Source organism: Macaca nemestrina, chromosome 3 (assembly GCF_043159975.1).
Source record: "Macaca nemestrina isolate mMacNem1 chromosome 3, mMacNem.hap1, whole genome shotgun sequence".
In the NCBI taxonomy this organism is placed as follows: Eukaryota; Metazoa; Chordata; class Mammalia; order Primates; family Cercopithecidae; genus Macaca; species Macaca nemestrina.
In genome coordinates this window covers 48,922,288-48,949,565 of record NC_092127.1, presented here as the reverse complement: position 1 = coordinate 48,949,565, position 27,278 = coordinate 48,922,288, and the positions used below count along the sequence as shown (strand labels likewise).

General features: G+C 36.2%; 1 protein-coding gene across 2 annotated transcripts; it reads left to right on the top strand.

Annotated features, from left to right (window-relative positions):
- Positions 1 to 367: 367 nt before the first annotated feature.
- On the top strand, positions 368 to 27,278 carry LOC105493283 (ELMO domain containing 2). Of its 2 annotated transcripts, none has more exons than XM_011760820.3 (9): positions 368 to 512; positions 1,685 to 1,837; positions 3,724 to 3,752; positions 12,846 to 12,943; positions 14,517 to 14,646; positions 17,311 to 17,444; positions 19,701 to 19,769; positions 20,568 to 20,701; positions 26,552 to 27,278. In XM_011760820.3, the coding sequence occupies exons 2-9, from the start codon at positions 1,696 to 1,698 to the stop codon at positions 26,695 to 26,697; spliced, it is 882 nt and encodes a 293-aa protein (XP_011759122.1). In that variant the 5' UTR covers positions 368 to 512; positions 1,685 to 1,695; the 3' UTR covers positions 26,698 to 27,278. The 2 variants fall into 2 exon arrangements, with proteins under 2 accessions (XP_011759122.1, XP_011759123.1); XM_011760821.3 differs by having other exon boundaries at positions 396 to 507.

The window sequence follows — 27,278 nt, the reverse complement described above, 5'->3', positions numbered from 1 at the left end:
GGGCTATTCATAATTACTTCACAAAATTAAGATTCAATGCAGATGAAAGCGCTTTTGTAACCAACGCACTGTAAGTTACCATAAGCACAGGATTTCTTCCGCGCTTGGAGCCTAGGAATAGTACATGGTGTCAAACTGCGCTAATGACCTGAGGTTTAAGGACAGGAAAATCTCCAGTGCAGCGCTAGCAGACACTACTCTGGCGCGGGGCGGGGCTCCTTACCACCGTTGCCAGGGAAACTGTCCGGGCGTCCCTAGTCTCTGAGCCCGTGCGCCGGGGCCACTCAGCTCAACCTCTCTCCTGCGCTAGCAATAGGTGGAGCGCCGGCCAATCGGAAGAGGCCGGAGGGGCGGGGCGGGCAGTGGCCCTGGGAAGGCTGGTCCGCGGCCTCGCTCCCTGACTTCCGGGTCGCGGTGCTAGCAGGGAGAGTTCCGTCGTTTCCGTTGCCGGCTGTTTGCAGTGGGGAAACCGAGGCAGCTCCTGCTCCCCCTAGTTCTTCCGCTCCTGTGAGGTGGCTGCTGTTTCTTTTCCTCTTGCCCCGCGCTGCATTGGTGCGGCTGCGCTGAGAGTGCGCGGGCTCGCGAGCCCCGCGGGGTTCTGCGGGAACCCGGGTGCGCCTGGGCCGGCGGGTCTTTGTGCGAGCCCTGCCCTCCCATTCGCGGGCGGCGCGCGAGGGGGGTCGGCGCAGCGACGCCCAGAGCCTTGGGGTGCTCAGGCGCCGATAGTAGTGCATCCCTTCTGCTCGGCAGTTCTGCGCTTTTGTCCTAATGAGCGCGGACTAGATGGCTTGATTTTCAAGATAATGATCAACCCAGCTGTGATGTGTGCTGTTTTCTGCACTGACCTGCGGCGACTTCGAATTTGACAGCCCCTCCTCAGGCCCTAGTCCAGAGATGACGTGTCTGTGGGAATGTTTAAGGCAGGAAGGAGACGAGCAATTTTGTTTTTAAGTATCTCCCTCTTACGAGTATCTCCCTGACTTTTTCATTTAGAAGCTGAAGAATTTTCTTAAGACATAAGATACAGTTGTATCGTGTGTATACTTAAAAAAAAAAAAAAAAAAAAAATTCTTGTTAGTATTTCTGCCCTTGACCTATTGAATGGAAAGTCAAGAATGAGCTAAGGTGTTATATACTCCGTGTTCAACTTGTATACTTAAGTTTATAAGCCATATGTAGTGTTTTTATTTGCTGGCATCACCTGACTGGGACAGTTGTAACGAATTATCCACATGGGATAAGAAGAGCGTGTTCTATAAAAACAATTCTGATGTTTTGGTATATATTTTAATTGTTGATTAGTTGGGGTCCTCTTGATCTTGAACTGTTGAACCCCAATTCTCAAAGAATGGGAAATTTGGAAACTAAGATATGAAACACAATGATTTAGCAAACCATTCTGTTATTCTTTCAAGCCATTGAGTGGTTTGACTACGTTGTGTGAATTTTCGTTTTGAAAAAGTGATAAATTGGCCATTGAATCATCCATCATTTAATTAATGTAAGCAGTATATATTACACCTGCCATTGTTTTTAGATGCCTAATTAAACACTATCACAAAACAGACACAATGAAATAATAGATACATAATTTGAGATTTGATCAGTTGTATAAACTAATTTTTAAAATTTTAAAATTCAGTTTAAGGTCATTAAGCTTGTCTTGTGTATTTCCCTCCTCCAGGAAAAAAAAAAATGTTTATTTCTTTGTGGGAGTTCTTCTATGGGCACTTTTTTCGATTTTGGATGAAATGGCTATTACGACAGATGACTGGGAAGTGTGAATTGCAGCGAATATTTGATACCTATGTAGGTGCACAAAGGACACACAGGATAGGTAATGTTATTCGAAAAAGAAAAAGTGCTAATAAAAGTTTAACTGAATATTTTTCTCAGTCCTCACAGTGACAGATGTATTTCTTGTGTATCCTGACAAGTCACTTAAACTGAATTTCATAAGCTTTGAAATCCTGCTTTGACTCTTTCAGCTCTAAAATTGTATGAATTTATAGAAAAAGTGATTATTGAGTTGCTTATCTGTGGAAAGAATTATCTCCTTTGGCTCCTGAAGTTTATCAGTTATTCCTTAGATTATAGCTGCAACCTATTTTCTGGTGAAGAATTTCTATACTTATATAATCCCTTTGAAATTTTCACTCACATGATGGGATGAGTGCCTCAGTCTAGATCCATTTTTATACTTGGCATCCTTCATCAGCCTTTTACTTTCTTACTGTTACTTATGAAAGGCCAGTAACTAGATATCCAGTGGTCTCTGGGAAAGACTATTAGACTCATTCTCACTGTCCAATACCGTAGCCAATAGCCACATTATATTGAGCATTTGAAATATGGCTAGTCTAAATTGAGATGTGCTGTAAGTGTAAAATATAAACTGTATGTCAAAGACTTACAAGAAAATGTAAAAAAATTTCAGTAATTGTTTATATTCTCTATATGTTGAAATGGTAATATTTTGGGTATATTGGGTTAAAATATATTAAAATGTTATCTGTTTCTTTTTACTTTAATGTGGCTATAGAGAATTTTAAAGTACACAAATGGGTCACAATTTGGGTTGTGTTATATTTCTGTTGAACAGTGTTGCTCTGGTACCTTCTAAAATACATCAGTTTTCAGTGCTTCAGTGAAAATTTTACTCTAAAATTTGAACATATATGAGTAAGAACTGTGGTTTGAAGTCGCTTCTTTTCAGCCAGGGTCAGGAAGAGCAGAGAAGTGCTCTAGCTCATGCTCTCTGTGTTAAACAGAAAATTGTGAATAGCCAGATTTCCTTTTGTGTTAATCAAGTGTGCTTCAACTGAGAAATCAACCCCTGTCAGGTTGAGAGAGTGGAGTATTGACAATTGGAACCTGTATCCAAAACAACATCGGAAGAATGACAGACAGAAGCTGCCTCAGGGCAACTGGTTGATGAAGTTTAATTACTTTCCTAGTTTTCTTACAACTTCATGGCTGACTTAAATTATTGCTGCTCTTTTAACTTGCCCTTTTGACTACTCAAAAGAGCAAAGTACATCTTGATAAGAAATCTCTTCAGGCAGTATGGGTTGGTGTTTTAGAGTGTGGGGGAAGAATATATATAAAGGCATTTGTTTGTGGCAAAAGCATTTTTCTTATATTTTTCAAATTGCTGAGAAAAGATTATTCGTAAATGTGCCAGAAATTTTTTTAAATAGACCAATAAAAATGTTCCTGTCATTCTTGATATAGAAACCAGGAATGGAGAAGCTATTTGTCTGGTGACAGAAGGGTTGACCAGATAATCTGAAGTCCTTGCTCCTTTGTTGTACAATTTGGTTGCTGTCACCTCAAATGTAAACGCTCAGGCTAACAAATGAAAATGCAATAGAGAGCACTCTCATTGTAGTGTTAAGATGAGTTTCTGGGACCTGAGCTACTGTGAAGCAATCATGGGTGAGTTTGCAGTGGTTAGTAGACACTTCGGGGTCTAAACAGAAACAGATGACCCCAGGTAATGAGGTTGGTGTCCCCTCTTTGGATAGATATGTTGTGTTCGGTTGAGTTATTTATACTGTAAGATTAAATTTTAAAATGCTTGCTGTTATGTAGAAATTATATCTCCTGGAACTATTAGTTTATTACTGGTTTGATATTTTTACTAGTTGTTTATTATAAGGTAATCCACAAACAGCATTCAATGGTAACATCTTTTTTTTTTTTTTTTTTTTGTCATTTCAGAAAATTCCTTGACATACTCCAAGAATAAGGTAGGATAACATAAAGGTGGTAACTCTAGAAAACTTAACTTGGACATATTTTTTCTTAAAAAAATAAAAAGTGCCCTGCTAGAAGAGTGTTTTCTATAAGGAGCGTTGAGTGAAATTTTCCCCCTTTAGAGGTAATATTCTGTTTTCAAATGTTTCTCTATGTATGTGTGTTTTTCATGTGTGTTTCAAAGAAAATACTTGAATAATTCGTCCTGTTCTGAGGTTTTACTTGTTTATTTTGCTTTAAGAGTTGATAGCTTTTGGGAAAGCAGGGCCTTAGAAGGAAAGCTGTCTTTTAGACAGTGTCTTCCGGATAGGTTATGTGAGAGAAAAGCAACTTAGGATAATAGAGAAAACCCTGGGTTGTGTACCTTCTGAGCTCAAATAAGTCATAATTCATGCTATGTATTAGTCAGCTTTTGCTGTGTAACAAACTATTATAAAATCTCAGAGGCATAAAATGATAGTTGTTTCTTGCTCATATGTCTATGGGTCAGCTGGAGAAGCCTTACTTCAGGCTGAGGCCAAGTTCCTGTTTATTCCATTCGTCTCATCTGGGACTCAGGTGGGGGGTTAACAGGTACCTGGTGAATGTTTTCACCATGGGTAACTGAAGGCCCGACCACACAAACATATTTTAAGTTTCTTTGTGTCATATCTGTTAGCAACCTGTTAGTTAAAACAAGTTACGTGGCCAAGCGCAAGTCAAGGGGTGGAGAAATATGATATGCCCACCATAAGGCTATGGTAGGGAGTAGGTTGTATAATTCAATTACAGGGTAATGAAGAATCGGGACCAGTAATTCAGTCTACCACGTGCTGTTACTTCCCTATTGTAGTTCACAGTTTTGTCTACACGTAGATTATTTGGTGTGGCAAGGATAGAATATGGGTCATCTAGACCATTGTTTGAAATCCCATAATAGAACACAACCAGTATTAAACAATAATAGGAATAGAATAGAAAATATTTAGAAACCATTGGTCATAATATGGTTAAATATATTTTAGGAATTTTTTATACTATTATAATTATTTTAAATATTTCTGTGTACATCTGTATGTATTTTAGACATCCACATGAATGTTTGTTCTTAGCCATAATGTAAAATGTGGCTTAAGGTCAAAAATGTGGCTTTGCTACTGTCTAGTAATATGAATCGTGCCAGAAATAAAATAGACCTTCTTGAGAGTTGCAAGCATATCTGTTATGTTCTGAAGAGTAACCTTTAAAATAGGTACTTTAATGATTTAGTTATACTCTTCAAGAATGGTCTATGTAAGAATAACTCATATATAAGTGAATATTTGGGGGAAGAGTCCAGAGTTACACTCCTTTGTTCAGAATTGTTAGAGAGTGATTAATGTATTTTCGAAAATGAGGATACGGAGGTCCTGAAAGCTAACAAGTTGCTGGTTCTCAACATTTATTTATACCTTATCTATTTATATAGTTCCTTTGTTTGAAACATAGGATGCAGTTTCCCAAAGTAACAATATTATAAATTGTAGCAGATGCAGTTGGGGAGGTGTTATATTTCAGGTCCATTACAAGAGTAGTTCTTAAATTAAGGATGAATCAAAATCTTCTGGAGGCCTGTTAAAACACAGAGTATTGGGCCCCACCCCCAGAATTTCTGATCTGGTTCTGATTGCATTTCTAACATGTTCCCAGGTGGTACTGCTGCAGCTGTTCCTGCTGCTGGGGGCAGTGTCTTGAGGCACTAATAGCATATTAGTATGCTGTCTCGGAACTATTGTGGATCATAACTGCTTTAACTTAGTTTCGATAGGAAACTGTGTGCATTTTTCAAACTGACCTTAAACAAGTTGGTTTGGAACTATTTGGGTGCTGAACCCTCTAGAATGAATTGTTCTGTGAAACCTATTTTCTTTAAGCCTCGACGTTGTAAAGAGAGTAAAACCATAACTGAGCTCTTTATATTATACCCACCATCCCCAGCTTCCAACCCTAATTTTTCAGTAGTGTATTCCTTCAAATACCTTGACATCTCTCAGCCTGGAAGTTGACCAACACTGCCGCTGCTGTCTACTAAAACTCTTCTCTGGTCCCCTTCATGGCTCTCTGACTTTACTACTATTCTTGCCTTGCGCACCGGTCATCACCACTGTGCTGCCTGTTATTTTCCGAACACATCGGCATGCTTCTGGTTTATGACCTTTGCACCAGGTCTTCTGTTTAACTAGGATTATCTTCTTCTGCTTAAAAGCTTAGCTTACTTCTTCATTTTCACGTTTTCCCTCAGTTATGACATCCTCTATGAGATTTTCCATGACCATTCTCTACCTAAGGGTATACTCTTGTCTCTGTTTATGATCCCCTTTCCTTAGTTGTTTCACCATAGCGCAGACCATCCCTAGCATACCAAATATTTTACTTACTTGTTTTTCCACTCCTGAAAAGAAAAAGGCATCCTTTGGGTTTTGTTTTGTTTTGTTCACTGATGTTTTTCTAGTACCTGAAACAGTGCCTGGAATGTGATAAGGACTCTGAATATGTATTGAGTGAATGAATGAATAAGTGAGAAAAATAAGAGGTTAAGGAATAATAAGTAAATGAAAATTTACTTTTTTCAGAATAGAGTGTGTAGTGTGTCTTTTATTTACCAATTTACTGCAGAGGTTCTGGAACTGGCGACCCAGTATCACATCTATCAGTGTAATTGTTAGTACTGCATTTATAATAACAACAGTTTTGGTCACAGAATTTATTAATGGGATTGTATGTGTGGTAAAATCATGCCAAGCTTAAGTGGAACAGTACATAAGATGCTACATTTAAGAACTCCAGTGCCTTGGTCAAATCCATTCAAGGATTTGAATGACTACCGTATGTTCAATATTCAACCAGGGTCTTTGGGATATTCAAAAGATATACAAAAGAAGACTGAAATTGAATGTAATTGTAAATAGAGGTTTAGAGAAGCAAGAGGTAAATGTAGACTAGAGTGTTTGGGGATTTTAAAGTAGTGGTTACAAGTTAAAGAAAAATAAAATGTTCATTTTTTTTTTTTTTGACACAGAGTCTCGCTCTGTCGCCCAGGCTGGAGTGCAGTGGCGCAATCTCGCCTCACTGCGAGCTCCGCCTCCTGGGTCCACGCCATTCTCCTGCCTCAGCCTCCCAAGTAGCTGGGACTACAGGTGCCTGCCGCCATGCCCGGCTAATTTTTTGCATTTTTAGTAGAGATGAAGTTTCACCGTGTTAGCCAGGATGGTCTCGATCTCCTGACCTTGTGATCCGCCCGCCTCTGCCTCCCAAAGTGCTGGGATTACAGGCGTGAGCCACTGTGCCTGGCCTAAAATGTTCATTATTTTTTACCTCTGTTGCTTGCTGTTAAAAAGTTCACTTGAAAAGTAAACATTAAAATTGTATTCTTATAACTTCATTATTCAAAAATAGAAATTGCTGATAGTACGTTGGAGGGCCTGCAAAGAGAATCGTCAACAAATGGGTAAATACTGAAATTAAATCACTTATGGTTTATTCTTTTAAAGTTTTAAATCTAAGATAAACTTTCCAATAAACAGAAGTAGCTTTATCAATTTAAAAATATAATTTATGTGTGTATTGCACCTAATTTGTATATTCCATTTACTTTGTAGGGTAAATCTTTTTCTCATTTTGTGATATTTTGGTTTACCTAATTACATTTTTATTCTATGAAAAAGTCGGGGTTCAAATCCTGATATTATCAATTACCAGTTGTTTGACTTTGTGCAAGTTACTTATTTGCTCATTCTAAAAGCTATTCACACCCACATAGTTGTTTTGAAATTAGAGATACTTTGAAAACAGTCTAAGAGAATGCCCAATACTTGATAAGTATTCAACAAATAGTGGTTACTAATAATATTAATTATAATAGAATTAAGCCAATATATACCATAATCATTTTAGAAGTTTGATATTCATAAAAACCTCTTTGGTACTTCAGATTACTTAGCATTACCAATGATTGCTGTGAATAAAAGTGATTTTAATCTATTCAGAGTGATTCCCTAAAACAGTGATCTTGGAGTATGATCCTGTTGGGTTATGAACTGTTCCACAGTGTGCATTCTTTCTTTGTTAAAAATTGAGTCTTATTTGCTTATATTTTAGATTAAGGACTATTTATCAATTAGATATTAAGGGTTACTAAACTTTGGGATTTATAAACAAATATTAATGACTTATCAGAATCTGAGGAGTCTAATTCAATATTCTGCTAAGAAGTCTGGCTCCCATGCAATATATGACAGTATAGCAAAGCTCCATGTACTTATGCATACACAGGCATCTGAATTTCTGAAAGTTAGGGAGAAATACTTTGGCAATCTATTAGTGTTTTTGGTGGCTGTCTTTGTATTGCAGCTGCTGTCTTAGGTTTTAAATAATAATAATATAGCTGTTAGATAGTTGAATAATAAATAAGTTTTATGACATTAGTTTTCTTTTAATGCTATAGTGATGCACATTTGCATTTTTGGGCCTCTACTTTTCCATTACAGCCTATAGTCATTCAAAGTATAATAAGGGGATTCTATGAGCAACTTTATGCCAGTAAATTGTTCCATTTATATGAAATGGACAAAGTCCTTGAAAAACAACTTACCAAAACTAACACAAAAAGAAGTAAAAAATCTAAATAGTCATGTACTTAATAAAGAAATAGAAGCTGTAATTTAAAATTTTTTCACAAATCTCCAATCTTGGGTTCACTAGTGAAGTGTTAAACATTTAAGGAAGAAGAAATAATACCACTATTACATTAGCTCCTAGGAAACAGAATAGAAAGAAACACACTTTATGGGGCCAGTATCATCTTGATACTCAAGCCAGAGATAGACAACATAATATATGAAAATTACAGTTCAATGTCCTTCATGAATATAGGTGCAAAAGTCCTTAACAGGATGCTGGCAAATTGATCCCAGTGATACATAAAAAGGATAATATGTCATGTTGAGGTTTTTTTTTTTTTTACTTTAAGTTCTAGGGTACATGTGCGCAACGTACAGGTTTGTTATATATGTATACATGTGCCATGTTGGTGTGCGGCACCCATTAACTCGTCATTTACATTAGGTATTTCTCCTAATGCTATCCCTCCCCCTTTCCCCCACCCCACCACAGGTCCCTGTGTGTGATGTTCCCCTTACTGTGTCCAGTGTTCTCATTGTTCAAGTCCCACCTATGAGTGAGAACATGTGGTGTTTGGTTTTTTGTCTTTGTGATAATTTGCTGAGAATGATGGTTTCCAGCTTCATCCATGTCCCTACAAAGGACATGAACTCATCCTTTTTTACAGCTGCATAGTATTCCATGGTGTATATGTGCCACATTTTCTTAATCCAGTCTATCATTGATGGACATTTGGGTTGGTTCCAAGTCTTTGCAATTGTGAATAGTGCCGCAGTGAACATACGTGTGCATGTGTCTTTATAGCAGCATGATTTATAATCCTTTGGATATATACCCAGTAATGGGATGGTGGGTCAAATGGTATTTCTAGTTCTGGATCCTTGAGGAATCGCCACATTGTCTTCCACAATGGTTGAACTAGTTTTTTGGTACGGAGCCTCGCTCTGTTGACCAGGCTGGTGTGCAGTGGCGTGATCACGGCTCACGGCAACCTCCACCTCCTGGGTTCAAGCAATTCTCTCATCTCAGCCTTTCAAGTAGCTGGGATTGCAGGTGCACACCAGCATGCCTGGCTAATTTTTGTATTTTTGGCAGAGACAGGGTTTTACCATTTCTCAGGCTGGTCTCAAACTCCTGACCTCAGGTGATCCACCCGCCTCTGCCTCTCAAAGTGCTGGGATTATAGGCATGAGCCATCGCACCCGGCCCGTCATGTTGAGTTTTCAGAATCAATGTATGTAATTTACCACATTAACAGAGTAAATCAGAAAAATATGAACATTTCAGCAGATACTGAAGAACTGTTTTGACAGAATTCAGTACCAATTCATGATTAAAAAATCTCAACTAGATAAGGAACTTTCTCAACCTATGAAAGGCTGTGAAAAACATGCAGCTAACATGATACATAACACTGAATTATTGAATGCTCTCCACATTCAACTAAGAAGAAGACAAATAGATGTACTCTCTCTGCTTTTATTCAGCATCATACTAGAGATCCTAAGTAGTGCAGTAAGGCAAGAAGAAGCAATATAAGACATAATGATTGGAAACAAATAAATTATATTAACAGATGACATTATGAATGTAGAAAATCTTAAGAAATCTACAAAAACTACTGGCATTATTAGTAAATGAATTTAGTAGTATTACAGGACATGGTATACTACTGTATGTTAGCAACAAACTTTTGGAAAATAAAGAACAGTACCACTTACAAAAGCATCCAGAAAACATAAAATATTCAGGGCTAAATTTAATGAAAGATACATAAGACTTCTGCACTGAAACTCCCAGAGAAGATTGCTGAGAAAGATGAAAATGGAACCATACACTGTATTCATCCATTGGAGGTCTCAGTATTATTAAGATATTAATTCCCAAATTGATTTATGGATTCAATGCATTTCCAGTAAAAACCCCTGCAGACTACTTTTGAAGATTGTGACAAGCTCATTCTAAAGTTTATAAAGAAATGGAAGGGACCTAGAATAGCCCACATAATCTTCTAAAAGGACCCCCACTACCTGACTTTAAGACTTTCTAGTCAAAAGATGAGTATAACAGATGAGAGACCAGAAATTGGCCACACCTAATATGTCATATAATTTTTAACAAGGGTATCAAAGCAATTCAGTGAGGAGAAGAAAGTCTTTTCAATAAATAGTGCTGGAACAACTGGGTATATATAGGGGAAAAAACAAACCTCAGCTTCAATCTCTTACCATACATGAAAACTAATTTAATATGGACATTAGACCTTTGTTTAAGCTAAAACTTAAAATACTCTCCTATGCTCTGAAAGCAAGCATAGGAGAGTATCTTCCACCTTGGGTTATGCTACCACTTAAAAAAATTGAAAAGTTAAATTTCATCGAAATAAAACTGCTTATCAAAGATATCTTTAAGGAAGGAGTAGGCAGGCCACAGACCAACAACGTATTTGCAGCATATTTTTCTGATAAGGGACTTGTATCTAGTAAAGCACTTTTATAAGTCAGTAATAAAAAGGCAACAGAATTTTTAGTGGACAAGAGTCTTGAATAGTCACTTGACAAAGGTGTATATATACATATGTGTGTGTGTGTGTATACACACTTGGAAAAGTGCTCAGCATTATTAGTCGTCAGGGAAATGCAAATTAAAGTCACAATAAGAGGACACTAAAAGTTACCTAAATGAAATAGACTAACAACACAGATGTTGCAAACACCAGTTGGAGTATAAGATGATATTATCACTTTGGAAAGTGGTTTTGGCAATTTCATTGAAAGTTAAACACATACTGCCCTATATCTTAGTAATTTCACTCTTAGGTGTCTAAGAAATGAAAATATATATTTATCAAAAGTATAATAAAGTGTGATCCCAAACTGGGAACAATGCAAATTTCCAGTACCAGGAGAATGAATAAGCAAATTGAGGTATATTCATGCAATACAACTCAACAATTAAAAGGGACAAATTACAGATATGAGAAAGAATGTGGATTTGAGTAAGAATGTGGATGAATCCTAGAAACGTTAGTTGAACAAAAGCCAGACACAAAAGAGTACGTACTTTGATTCCATTTATGTGCACAGCTAAGCTATGGTGGTAGAAATCAGAACAGTGGTTGCTTCTTGAAGGAAGAATGAATTGAAAAGGGGCATAAAGGAACTTTTTGGGATGATAGAAATGTTCTGTATCATAGTAGGGATGTGGATTATCTGGATGTATGTATTCGTCAAAACGGATCAAATAGCATCTGTGCCTTTCACTGTATTTAAATTATAAATCAATTTTTTAAAAAGTAATGGAATAGTATATATAGGAAAGAGTATTTGCTTAGAAACTAGATGTGGTTTCTCTTCTTAACTCTGCCGTACATTTATGTATGCCTTGGGCGAGTTCATTCAATCAGTCATTTGTTCATAATATATGTAATGAAGTTTTGAGCATATAATCAGTAATGTGCTATGCTAGATGCTCAAGTTATAAGAGTAAATAAGAGAGAGAAAAGCTGGTAGAGAACATAGAGAAACAAAATACGGTGTGGTCAGTGCTCTCTAACTAAAGTATGACTGTGAAAAGAAGTAGGTAACTCTAGGGCTGGGGAAGCGTTCTCAGAGGAGTTGACATTGAACTGGATTTTTAATATTTTAGGAGTTTGTAATACATGCAAAAGGTATGGCTTTTGCCTTGACTACACATGGCGAAGGTAGTCCTTTTACCATTGCTGGTGTTTAAGCTTCAACACTCTTCCTGTACCCATATTATCTCAGGATTGGACAAACTAGACTTTGTTGACCACATCTGTATCTTTACTGATTGTTATTAATAGATCTTTGACCATTTTCTTCTCACCTTTTACTTTTATCTGGGGAAATCTGTTTCTTTCTCTCTCTCTTGCCTTGGGGTATATCTAAACTACGGACTCTATTTTTATTTTTTTTACCAGTTTTGATTCGAAGTCTTAGTTTGCGAACTGTTCTTCAGTATGCACAGTAAATTCCTACAGTTCAAATTTGATCTGATTTTGTTTTTGTCAATGCCAATTTGTTACCAGTGGTGATCTCTGGAGACAAGATTATGAGATTCAACTCTTTTCTGCATTTAATTTTTTAAACTTATGCATTCAAGATTTTTTAACATTTTTATTATGTAATTAAAATATCTACTTCATAAACACTATGGTGGCAGCTCATTTGCTAAGAACTCGTCAGCTGAGAACCTGTTGACTCAGTTGAGGAAGCCTTCCTCTGATACATCATGTTGCTGTTCTTTTATTATATATATATATATGAGGTTAGCCCTAGAGAAATTTTGAAATAAACTGGTTGCAACAAACTGGGTTTATTTTGCATTTTCAATATCTACTTTGTAAGGTTGATTAAATGCCTCAAAACTGTGTCTTTTTCAGCTACAAAGAATTTTTCTCATTTGGCTTTCTTTCATATAAATAGGTTTTACAGAAGGCGACACGTGTTGTTCAGAGTGAAGTGGACAAATGTGTAGACGATATTATGAAGGAAAAGAATATTAACCCTGAGAAGGATGCCAGGTGTGCTTTTTGTACATTATTATTTTTTTATTATGCAGTCATAGCCTGTGAAGTATCGAGATCACACACTGTTGTAACACTCTAGAACTGAAGGGTTTGTGGAGATCATCTGATTCAGTGCTCTCACTTCACAAGAGGAGCAGTCGAGATCCAGAGAGGGCAGTGATAGAATCAGTACTAGAACCTGTATCTCTTGGTTTCCAATCCAGAACTAATGCCAGTGTATCATCTGCCTTCTTCAAGGTGTCTTACCATGACTTTCCCAAGGCTAATAACTTTGGCTACTATGTCTTTTGAAATACAGTTCCTATATCCTCTAGTAAAATCCTCCCAGGCTCCTCCATTCTGAGTTAGATGCATTGCTGTGGCATCTCGTAGTTCTATCATACCATGTAACCCATTGTACTATAGTCATTGATTAACTCTTGTCCTTCCCCCTGTAAATTCTAAGTTCCGTAAGAAGAGGACTTATCCCATTTCTGTGTTCCCAGCACTGGTATGTTGACATAGTATTTCATATTTTTTCCTTCATTCAGCATTTTCTATGTGAATATAGAGGAAGGAACAATTTATTTCAGCTGAGACGAGGAAGGGTCTAGGAGGGAACTGTGAGGATAGTTCCACCTAAGAGCTGGCATTTACGCTGGACCTTCATGAGTGGGTAGGGGAGCAGTGCCAGCAAGGCACAGAGACATAGAACTATTAATACTTTTGTATCTGGAATGATAGGGAGTTATTTGTAGCTGGATCATTGAATATGAGCAGAGTAGTGGCTGGAGAAATGAGTGAAATGCTAGATTGATACATCACAGAGTCTTGTATGCCATACTGAAGGATGTAGATGTTGTCCTCTGGTTTTTAAGCAAACAAGCTACATTTTAAGATACGTATTTTAGGAAGATGGAGCGTAGATTTGATGATGTGGGAGGCTGGCAGAAGGAGTAAACAAGAGGAAACTTGAGTCATTCAGGCAAGAAATGACAAAGGCATAAATACAGTAGGAGAAAGAGTGCTATGAGGATTGCTTTGTTCAGAGCTAGAAAGGATTAGGGTATGGGGATCTTTGGACACATTGTGATGGAGAGAGGCAGGTCAGAACTTGGAGTGTTGTAGCTTGGGGAACTAATGGGTAGCGATGTCATTAATAGATCTAGAGACTAAAGAAGAAGCATGTTTGTGTAGGGAAGAGAAGCAGTTGTATTTAGAGCTGAGATAAACTGTTGTGGAGCTATTTGTTTTACATATACTTGGAAAATTAAGTCTACTGGTGGTATCTGGCAATAAGGATTTAGGAATGTATAGGATTGCCCAGAGAAAACATGAAGAGAAAAGCCTTCACAAATCCTTACAGTTGTGAAGTTTGCCATTCCTACCATATCTTGCCCTCTTTCTAGGCCTTGTATCCTATATAATACTTTGCATAATGTTTTGTGTTTAAGGAGGCCTTTGGTGGGTCTTATGTTAAACTGAAAGCCAGGAAATGCTTTCTAAATAGATTTACGAACCCCAAGCTATGAAAGACTTTATTGTGATAAGAAGGTATGCTTTTTAAAAATAATTTTATTATTTTTAGTTTTAAAATCTGCATGAAGATGTGCTTACTTCAGATAACTGGTTATAAACAGCTCTATTTGGATGTAGAAAGTGTGAGGAAAAGGCCATATGATTCTGATAATCTACAACATGAAGAGCTACTCATGAAGGTAAATTTCTGTTTTCTTTATGTGGAGTTGTTGAACACTAGAAAAATAAATCAGGCTTCAGCTAAGTAAAGTCTGTGCAAATTCTAGAGGCTTATATGGCTAGGCTTATATGGTTTCTTTGCCCTTAGAGAATTTTATTATGCTGGATTTCATTGATATGGAAAGATTTTTAGTTAGCTATTTTTATAATTTTCTGATAAGCATTATTATAAATATATAATGAATATGTTTTTATGAATAAATATATGCAAATAAATTTTATTTTAATGTTTTTAATTCTGAAATAAAAACCTATAGAGATCTTTTCAACCAAAAGTATATGTCTACAAGTTTCAGATTTTTCTCCTACTTTTTATACAAACTGCTCATATAAGTTACGCATTTTTTTAGCTACTTACAAATTGAAAACATGCGTATCCCTTTTCAGATTATTATGTCCAATCTTTTGGGACTTACAGAATGTTAATTGCCAAGTAATGCCACAAAAGATTTAAACTTTATGAAAGTAAAAATTATTTACTTAGAGTTTTTCTGTTTCTTATTTCTAAAGTCTAAATGCATAAAGCCAATGAGGTGCCAAAATTAAAGAGTAATAGACCTAGAGTAAGCTTTACAGATCATCTAGACTAGTCTCTTTGTTTGAGGGATGAAGATTCTACGGACCAGGGAGATGAAGCAATTTGCTTTAGTCCTAGAATGATAGGGACTGGAACACAGCTGAATCTCCTGCCCATCCTCTACACCTATTCCAATTTTATTTGAAAATGGTTAAAGAAAGTAGCACATTGCACTTGGAATTAGGAGTTCTGTGGAAACAAACATTGATACTATCTAAGTAACACTAAGCAATACAAGTTTAAAAACAATAAAGGATTTTTTTGCTTTTCAGGAAAAGTGTATTTTGTTAAATGAGGATAATACAAATATGTATCTCAAAGGGTTATTGTATGGATGGGTTTTTATATTTAAAGTGTTTAAAATAGTACCTGGCACTTACTGAGGATTAACTGCTATTTCTGTCCCCATTGTCATCGTTATTCCCTTCATGTTAGGCCCTTGCTACACAATACCGTTCCTTTTGAGGGAAAAAAGTACAAGTCCTAGACCTCTAGTCCAAGGAATTTTACCTTGGTGCTTCATGGTGAAATTCAGTTCTACAGTACACATACTCAGCAGTCTACACTACACATATTCAGCAGTTCTACACTACACATACTCAGCAGGGTAAAGAGCTGTGTAATCCGTCTTGCTTTAAGTGTAGTCCAAGGACCATCTTTACTAGAGTTAACTAGTGTTCAGTGGGTAGATTCCAAAGTTCCACCTTAGACTTACAAAAATTACAGTCTCCAGGAATGGAACCCAGAGATTCAATATTCATGCATATTAAACTTTTAATACTAGTGGTTCTATACTGTGGCTCTCACCACATCACTGAGACCTTACCATTGGCATGATCAAACTCCTTGCAGAATTCATGGAGAGAGGCTAATGTAAGCAAGTCACACGTGTTGGTAATAAAAGTAGTGACCAGGTAAACCTAATCTAATGCTTGGATTTAGCTTCAGAGCCAGTCTTGATCCTGTTTTAAAACACGGTCACAAGTCTTCACATTTTATTTTAGGTAACAGAATACTCCTTTCATTAGGGGTCCTTATTCAACAATGCCTGAAATGGTAATGAAATGGGAAAAAATGCAAGTATTTCTGTTTTGCAAATTTTCACAGACCTTTTTTAGTCAACTTCTGTGTCTTTCATTTGATGGCTTGTATTGAATTTAAGCAATAAATTTTCTTTATTTTGCATTGATTAGTTTGTTGGTATGTAATATTTGATAGCTGTTTTTGTTGTTGTTGTTGTTTTTGAGATGGAGTCTCACTCTGTCACCCAGGCTGGAGTGCAGTGGTCCGATCTCGGCTCACTGCAAGCTCCGCCTCCCAGGTTCATGCCATTCTCCTGCCTCAGCCTCCCGAGTAGCTGGGACTACAGCTGCCCGCCACCACGCCTGGCTAATTGTTTGTATTTTTAGTAGAGACAGGATTTCACCATGTTAGCCAGGATGGTCTTGATCTCCTGACCTCGTGATCCGCCCACCTTGGCCTCCCAAAGTGCTAGGATTACAGGCGTGAGCCACCGTGCCCGGCTTGATAGTTGTTCTTAAATCCTCATCCTTAAAGATATTTATTTAAAACCAAATCATATTTTTTTAAACTGAAAATGTGTAAAACAAGTTGGAATGCTATCAGTATCATTTCTTCATCCTCTTCTGTCTTAGACCTATTTTCATTCTGATTAAGCACTATTAACCCACCATTATAATAGAGCCTATTTAACTATATGGTATCTGAAGCAAGGGCTAAGTTCCTAAAATACTGTGTTCTTCTCAAGCAAGCAGTTTACCAGTTCTGGGCATATCTGTATTAATTAGTAAATAAAAGACGTCTCATTGTTTTATATTTTTGTGTATTATTTGTTTTCAAAATCTGTTCTTTATACTAGTCTTTTTAATGGGAATAAATGTGCTGCATGTTTTAGGATAGTTGAAAAATGTTCTAAAGTCTTTGCTTAACCTATGATTTTTCTACAAAAGTTATTTGATAGCATTAAATTACTAGTTATAAGCTATGAGAAAGAAAATGTCTTAATAATGGAAATATGTTTGTACAGCTTTGGAATCTTCTAATGCCCACGAAGAAGTTAAATGCTAGAATCTCCAAGCAGTGGGCTGAAATTGGTTTCCAGGGTGATGATCCCAAGACAGACTTCCGAGGCATGGGCATACTTGGATTAATCAATCTTGTGTAAGTGAAAGTGAACTTTTTTTTCTTCCCTAAATGAAATTACATGTAATCTCTGATCTAGTTACTTCTAATAAGAAGTGATCTAGTTGATTCATACTATCTCTGAATTTTAATAACTGCAGTGCTGGGAGTATTTGCTAATGTGTTGGCAACAATATGAAGATACTGGAGGCCAGGCACATGGCTCAGGCCTGTAATCCCAGCACTTTGGGAGGCTGAGGCCAGAGGATCACTTGAGGCCGGAAGTTTGAGACCAATCTGAGCAATATAGTGAGACCCTGTCTCTACAAAAATAATTAGCCAGGCATGGTGGCATTTGCCTGTAGTCCAGCCACTTGGGAGGCTGAGGCAGAAGGACTGCCTGAGCCCAGGAATTCAAGTTTACAGTGGGTCATGATTGTGCCACCTCCAGTCTGAGTGACAGAGCAAGACCCTGTCTTTAAAAAAAAAAAAAAAAAAAAAAAAAAAGACATTGGTGGAAATATACTTGTGTTTGTGATTTCTTTACTTACCAATGCTTTCCTCTCCTTTTTCTTTCTGATCTCCATTTTGATACTTCTTAAAGAATTATGTATCCTCCTACTGCCTTTATTCACTTGCTTTTTCTCTCTGGGCTCCCTGATTCTATTTTGGCAAATATAACCAGGTAAGGTGATAATAAAGTCTCTTTACTCTTTACATATATTCTTCACCACCTGTGACAACTTACCTACCTGCATTCCTGACTTTGTATAGACTACCATATGAACTTTCTGTCTTTTATCTTCTTTAATACTTATGATTAGCTACATGTATGAAACCCCAAATATGTAACTCAAGTCACAATTGATAGCCAAAACTATTCTAGAAGATGGCCCGGAAGATTAATTTCCTCCCATAAGGATATGCAAATATACAAATTGTAGTGTTTGGGTCTGTCCATGAAATTGTGATTTATAGACTATGAAATGTCTAGAATGGGAAGGCTAGGCTATTAAAGTTTGGATAATTCTTACTGTGAAAAAATTCTGAAATTGGCTAAATTAGGTTAATTTTGATGGTTTTTCTTATTGTGTATATATGTTTATTTTTCACCATTTGATACTGTTAAGACAGGTTAACTAAATTCAGGAAGGAAATTAAAAGTTGTTCTATATTACAGATTGAATATTTTAAGAGTAGTTTGACTATTAATGCAATGCTGAATTATTACAAAAATGAAATATAGTCAACTGAAGGCATTTTAGAGTCAATCTAGGGATAAAGTAGAAAAATTAGAGTACTTAGGAAAGCATTGCATTAAGCAAGACTTTTGAAACTGTTTTGGTGTTTACAGATCCCTTAAGGAATCTGATGAAAGCTTTGTATACTCTCTCCCTGGGAAACATATACACAGAAAAAGTTGTCCATAATGTAAGATGGTTCCTGGATTCCCTTTCATTCATAAATTATCATTAATTCATGGACTTCTAAGTTAACAGCCCCTGGTGTAATGGGTTGAAAATTAGAGCCAGTGAAGAAATAAGGAAGTTTATATTAATACTCTGTAGAAGAATAAAGAGGGAAGAGTTAATTAGAAATTTCTATGCTTTATGAAAATGTCAATGATTTTGTCCCCTAAAATGTGAAACCATGGACATTTATTTTTTATTTTTATCTTCATATGAGCATTGTGTGTGTGTGTGTCTGTCATTTAGAGGTGATCCTAAGGTTAAATAGATTTGGTATAAGCCAAAAGGATGTATGTGCCTACAAATAGATAGTTCCATATCCATCTCTCTTGTACTACTAATACTTCTGTTTTATAGCTAGCATTTTAGTTAGATGATTGATGAAGCAAAAGATTGTTGATTCCCTTCTGATTGCACTGAAAATGGCACTAAACAACACAGACTTAAATTGTAGTGGAAGGAACGAACCTAGGTGAAAGGAAGAGTGTCCTAACAGGTACATATTGACTCTTCTATAGAACTAGAACCAGCAAAGAAACAAAAATAATTCAGTTTTTTTTTTAAGGTAGTCTCTTTTTATATTATCTATTTATTAAAGTACTTTACAGTCTTGTCAACGACCTATATTCTGTACTACATAGGCCTGATAGCTAGGAAATTTTGACTGAGAAGCATTTGTGAATCACTGAAGTGATTTGAGGCAGATACCAGGATACTCATGGCAATACTAGGACTATCATTTTGACAGTAGCTTTTTAAATTGGTTCTGGATATCTTATATTTGAATGGCGTACATTCCTTTGATTATTTTTCTTAAACTTTTTAGGTATTTCAGTGAAAATTACACTAGTGAAGCTCATCAGATTCTTTCCCGTTCAAATCATCCAAAACTAGGGTAAGCTGGGTATATTAAAGAAGCTGTAATCTCTCACATTTATAATGCTTAGATGATTAATGAATTTGAAAGTATATCAAGGTATTTCTTAAAATGAAGTATTTAATAAGAACTTTATAAAGAATATTACATGATACATTATTTTTAAGGATAGATGTGATTGTAAACCAATTTTGTATGTAGTTCAATATATTTTTATCACAAGATATAGTTTATCTATACAATGGAGATAAGGGCCCTTATAAAATCTTTTTGAGAAATAGATTTGAAGACAGGCAGAGGAAATAGTTTGGAAAAATAATAGGAAAATGGGAAATAGCTTTGCAAATTATAAAGTGAAATGCAAACTGAGGTAGTTTTATTAGCCTTACCGTTATTTTTAAAAATATTCTGATAGTATCTAATCTTTGAAAAAGCATAGTAACAATGTTAGATCATAAAAATAAGTACCCTGATAATGGAGAAGAAAATGTCGGATTATCCAGTGTATTTTAGGAATCAGTGAGATTTGGTGTCTGTAGTCCCCCGACCCCTTTTTTATTTAAGAATTTTAGTTTTAGATATCATGTGAACAGAGCTTTATTTTTATTCCTTAGATTATATCCAGAAAAATATACAGGCTTTAAAAAGCAAAAATGTTAAATTCTTTCTAGTATATTTTTCTTACCATGTAGAGATTATCATAAAAGCAATACTGTGTTAAACCTGAAGTCATTTTCTACTAATTCCTAACATAATTTTAATTTATTTTATGAGTTATTCGGCTAGCTGGTGTAACTGGTAATGTTTCTGACATAGGTATTCTTATGCAATAGTTGGAATCAATCTTACAGAGATGGCTTATAGCTTACTGAAGAGTGAAGCTTTGAAGTTTCATCTCTATAACTTTGTTCCTGGTATACCAACAATGGAACACTTTCATCAGTTTTATTGTGAGTATTAAAATGAGTTAAAACTAGATCTAAGATAATTCTTAAACCACTAGGAATGTATAATATATATTTTAATCTGTTGCCTCTATGAAGGTATATAACTTACGTTTCTCATTTTATTACTTAGGGTCTTTGAAAAACAAGAAAATAGTAGAAGATGAGTCCCCAAGAGTACTCTGTACTTCAGTTTTTATATTTGCTGATTATGAAAGGCAGTATTTCACATGTAGACACATCTAAGATTCATGTAATTTTTCTTTAGGCATTCATTTTCCAGCTAACTACAAAATATATTTTCCCTCTTGAATGCTGGTTAATGAATGCTGTTAAGGACAGGACAGACCATTTGCAGATTATTTTATTATTTTTGGAAGGAAATTTAATTTAGAGGAACTTTTCACCCCCCCCCCCGCCTTGAATTTCAAGGCCAGATTTTCTTGTGGTAGGTCAGAGATACTAAGTAACTGTTCCTAAAGCTGTCTTTACTTCTCTGTTCCATTCACTTTTAGTGATAATATTTGAATACTGAAGGTTTAATTGAATGAATCCATCTTCTGAAGCTATTGTTCAGAAGCAAAGAACTCAAATCTAGTTTTTCTTCACATACTACTTTTCTTGATCTTTTTCTGTCTTTAGAATGTCATTTGCATGTTGGTAGCATATAAGAAACTACTTAGATAATAGGTGGCCAAATCATAATTTCTTTATCTCCATTGTTGAAAATATCATCCATGTCTCTTTTTCGCAGAACCTTTCCTGCCTTTACTTACACCCTAATTCCAGTTTTGTCTGCATCTTAACTTTCTCTTGCATGTGTCTGTTTCTTTCCGTCCCCATTGTAACTGTACAATATCAGGCCTTTGTTACTAGGTTACTGTAATAGCCTTTGGCAGTCTGTTTATGGTAACACTCTTCTATTTCTTCTCCACGTTGAAAGTATAGTTATTTAAAATGAAAATCTCATCATTTTACTCCACTGCCAAAAATTCTTCGAAGGATTCCCATTATAAGGCCCTGCATAATCTGAACCTTGGTAACCTCTCCAGACTCATCTTTTGCCATATACCTGCCCCCCTCGCACCCCTACAAACTCTATAGTGGAGGCATCCCAGTCTTCTTTTTAGTTGCTCAGATATATTATGCTCTCTCTTGACTCTGTGCCTTTGCAAGTGACATTCACTTGGCCTGAACACTATTCCAGCTCCCTCTGTTCTTTCCAAGTGATGCCTTCTCATCTTCCAAATCTCAGTTTAGACGTGCTCTTCTCGGGGAAGTTTATTCGTTTACTGTGTGTTAGGTGTTGTTCTAGGCCCTGGGGATATAGCAGAGAAGACAAAGTCACTGAATTCAGTGAGGAGCTGTTATCTTCAGAATCAAAATTTCCCCCTAATGCAGTGTCCACCTCCAGATACTACTTCATTTCTCTGCTCCCTTTCTTCAGGAAACTTTTTCAATAATTGCTGTTTTTCATTTCTTCATCTCCAGTTTTTATCTAATTCCAATTTAGTTTCTCTCTCCATGACTGCTCACACTGATTTTTCTCAAACACCAAGTTTTTTTGCTGCCTAATACCATTGCCATGTTTTTTCTTCATGTTATTTGTTCCTTTTAGTGGCACTGGGCATAAATGACCACACGTTTCTTCTGGAAACATTATTGTGACTTTTCTGATGCCACATTCTCCTGGCTTTTCTCCTGCACCACAGGAATTCCTGTAGACATCCACTACCTTACTAGATGTAGGAGCACCTCAGGGCCCAGCCTGTGCCCACTCCTCTCTTTAGCTCGCATACTTTTCCTAAGTGATACCATCTGGTCCCTTGCTTGAAATGCCAAATGTGCATTAAATGCCAAAATATATATCTTTAGCCCAACCTCTATGTTAACCCCAGCACTGTATGTCCAGATCCTTTTTCTCCCTTAATGGATAAGGATAAAGAATAATATGGGCATGCTTACACAACATAGGAGCCGATGCAGCATGTCTTTAAATGGAGGGACAGGTTTCAGGTCCCTAAGGACAGCATTGATGATTCTACCCAAGTGTACTGAAGATTTCTGGCAGGCATGAGATGCTTTCCTTTAGCATTCCAAAGTGTTGTCGCTGGGACTTTGCTAACTTGCCTCTATTTTTTTTTTTAAATGAAATATATCCCTTGTTCATTAGCTACCTATTGAACATAAATATAAAAGCAATTTTAAAACTCCCTAAACAATTAAGCAGTTTCCCGTATCTCAATATATACAGGAAGGTGGTAGGTTAGAAAGCGGTGCAAAATGACCTCTGTGTAGTAGTTTTCCCCTAAAGACCAGGGAACTTGAGGATCTGTGGGAACTGTTGCTCTCCAGCACCCTCACACCATCTCGGCTGGCTCCTCTATAGGAAGGACATTAAAGTGTAATATCTGAGGTAGAAAAGTCATTGTAGAACCCTTTCAGTTGCCTCCTGTCAGCTCAATCTATCGAGCTATATAGATCATCCTGGAAACAGTGAAGCTTATGGTTTTCAATTATTTTGAGACATTAAAATGCACATACACATATACCTATGTACCTTTTAAGCAGAAGTTTCCCAAAAACTTGATTTTCATACCCGTTACCATTGGAAGTTTCACATCTTAAGGTTCTGCTTTTCTTCTTAGGAGGAACGTATTCTAACTAGAATAATAATTTGAAATCTTGTCTTTTGAATGTGCATACTTTTTTTGTTAGAGGAGTGGGATCAATTGGTTTGCACAAATTAGTTCCAAGGTCATAGTTTCTCTCCAGAAGGAAGAACAGTTAAGAGATTAGTTTCCACATTTTTTGTTTCCCTACGATCTGCCTTCATCTCCCCCTTTGCCTTTGATCTCTCTGCCTTTGTTTTAATGCGTCCTGTGTAGGAAGGGCTGGAAACATTGGTAGGTTAGCTTTTTAGCTCCATTGTCATCTTGTACGTCCAAACTGTGAGCAGGTATCTGCCATGATTGTGGAAAGTTACTGTCCAGCAGGAGGGCTTAGGATCTGGGGACCTCTGTCTTCTGTATATTCCTGTCTAGGATGTCTCCATTCTAGTTTTGTAGGGCCACAATTTTAGCTGGACTTCTGGTTTGGTGGTTCCAAAAAAAAAAAAAACAAATAGTAACACCTCAAATTTATATAACAAGAAAGTTATGCCTCAATAACAACTTTATTGAGGTATAATTTATATACCATAGAATTTACCCATTTTAAAATTACACTTAAATGGATTTTAATGAGCTAAATTGGGTAGCCATCATCATCATCCACTTTTAGAACATTTTCATCACCCCAGTGAGATGCAAGTTTACAGTTAATCCCCCTTCCTATGGTTTTCTTATCCTTAACCTCTGCAGTAAATACATGCAGGGAATTTCAGGTTTAGACATTTCATATGGCAATTTCTACAGAGTCTAAGTGTTCCAAACATCTGGACTCAAAAGGACAAAATATGTGCATCATGGAAAACAGCTCTCTCTGTTCCATCACCTTTTGCAAAGCTTTGGGGGTCTTATGCCAAGGATGGCCCTGCCAGTTTCCTAGAATTTCAGTATTTTTTCCTGTGGTTTCCTGATGTCACATTAAATCACTTTAGCTATTATAGTCTCCGTTCTTCAAGTTAGTCTTTCCCTGACACTGATTTATATTATAGGTCAACAGCCTCACTCTGAAGCATGAAGTTCCTAGTGCTTTAACTTGAGCATTTTGTTCCAGGCCCATGTAGTCATTTGAATGGGCCACATTACTGACAGTAATGAAAAAGCAATTTAAAGGACATAAGAATGGTAAATATCTAAAACATAATAACCAGATATACTGAAACAAATGGTATGGCCGTGAAATTTGGATGGCTATCTCCATTATCATACTATGCAGAACATTAATCTCTAAATGTATTTATTGTATATCCCTAACAGTGTATGGGGGATAGAGATAGCAGATGGTATTTCTTCAGAGGCTTCATTTCTTGATATTACTTGTATATCATGGTTGACAAAAATCTGTTTTATCATATATTGAGAATAATCCAAAAATCTTTCTTAAACTGGCCTTCTTATGAAATGATATTTCAGTGTTGGAATATGATGATTTTAACCATTAATGTTTGCTTTATGACCAATATTATTAAAATAGGATTTCCATTTTTTTCATAGTAGGCAATCATGATAGTCTAGCCACCCTTTTGTGTAAAGTCATTGGCTTTTGCAACAGAGACCACTTACAAACTGTGTGATTTGGGGCACATCATTTAACTTCTCTGCACCTCTGTTTCCTTTTGGTAGAGTGGGAATAACAACATAGTACTTGCAGCCTAGGGCTGCTCTGACAGTATATGAGCATTTAGTGAGCACTGTAGAAATATTTGAAAAAATAATTCAATAAATACATTTGATTACATACAAAGTAGGACTGGGGTGGTTTTATTTTTTATTTTTTGTTTTACTTTTTAACAGCTTTATTAAAGTATATGGTAAACTGCACATATTATATAACATATGATAAACTGCACATATTTAAATATGTATGATTTGATAAGTTTTAACATATGTATACACCTGTGAAACCATCTCCATGATCCAAATGGTGAATATAATCACCACCTCTGAAAGTTTTTATGTGCTCCTTGGTAATCCATGCCTCTTGCCCCTCCCCCTACCATCCTAGGTACCGCTTTTTTTTGTCACTATAGAGGAGTTTGCATTTATTTTCTAGAATTGTATTTAAGTGAAATCATGCAGTTTTTACTCATTTTGGTCTGGTTTCTTTCTGCATAAATTGTTATGTGTATTAATAGCTTTTTTTACTTGTTACTTTTTTAAATTGACAAATTAGCTCATTTACTTTTATTGCTGAGCAATATTCCATTATATGCTACACATTGTTTATGTACTTGTTGATAGATATTTTGATGCTGGGTGGTTTTAAATTCACGTTTAAGTTTACATATGTGTGTGTGTGTGTGTATATAAACAAGTTCAGTTTCATGAAATACCTTTAACATTTTGGGGGTTAGTTTGGCTACCATAATGACAATATTGAAAGCCAAAAATATTAAGCTGATTTAGAGTGGATTTTTTTTTTTTTTTTTAAAGAGAAGATGCTGATAGCTCATTGAAAAAAAAAGTAGAAATAACTCTTAGATTTAGAAATCAAGAATTAAGTAGGAAATAGCTTTCCTACACTTTAGCCTTATCCAACATTTTCTCATTACTTGCATTTTTGTGCTTCAGAGATTTCTCGGGAAACGTCTCAAGGTATCTTTTGAAAGTACTACATCTTTTTTTTTTTTTTGAGATAGGGTCTCACTCTGTCACCCAAGCTGGAGTGCAGTGGTGCAATCATGGCTCACTGAAGCCCTGACCTCCTGGGCTCAAGTGATCCCTTCACCTCAGCCTCCCAAGTAGCTGGGACAACAGGCGCATCCCACCATGCCTGGCTAATTTGTGTACTTTTTGCAGATACGGGGTTTCGCCATATTGTCCAGGCTGGTCTCTTAAGTCCTGGCCTCAAGCGATCTGCCCACCTCAGCCTCTGAAAGTGCTGAGAGTTCAGGCATGAGTCACTGCTCCCGGCTGAAAGTCCTGCATCTTTTAAGCTTGAGGGACGTTGTTGATTTTTGAGACCAATAGTAAATGCACACTAAATCGTTTATTGAAATTGCTGTTCATTTTGAACATACAGAAACATTTCTTATTTAGTCCCTCAGGCCTCTAATAGTTTTGAGATTACTTTTGATTATTGTATTCTAATATGGAATTTAAAGGATGGTTATATACTTTGTAAAAATGAGATGGTTTGAATGTGATTCCAACATTGAGGACTAAATGTTTTGTTTTTCTTTAACTGTAGGTTATCTTGTCTATGAATTTGACAAGTTTTGGTTTGAAGAAGAACCAGAAAGCATTATGTATTTCAACTTGTATAGAGAGAAGTTTCATGAAAAGATTAAAGGACTTTTACTGGACTGTAATGTAGCACTTACTTTAAAAGTATAAATCATCCACTGTATCTTCTATTTCTACCACATTTTGCACATTCAACAGAATTTATATGTTGTAATAGGAATTATCTGATCAATTACACTCTTATATATAATTTCCTACAAAAATATTTCAGAAATTCTATTTAAGAAAGCTAGTGGACAATCAGTGTATGTTTACAGTTGTTTATACACTGTTCTCCAAAGGTACCTTATCCTTCCAAAGATCCCCTCTGTAGAGTCATGCGAGCTACAGTTTGGAACTTGGGACTTAGCCCGTTGGTGTAAAAGTATAAATCAGGTATTTGTATTAAATTGGTTGATTAAAATGTGTAAAATCAATTTTCATTTTTATGTGTTGTGGGATCAAGTTGGTATCTTTTTTCAAAGCTCTTTAAGGTTTTTTTTTTTTTTGGTTTTTAGTTTGGAAATGGCTGTTTTTAATTTTGTCTGATTTTTATTTCTAGGGTAATTAACAGGAAGAATGTTTCTTTATGATTTTCTTTGTTTGCATCTTAATTACATGTCATAATGTTGTTTCATTAGTAGCAAACAGAGTAGAGATACGGCAGAGAGAATAAAGAATTATGGCCTCCT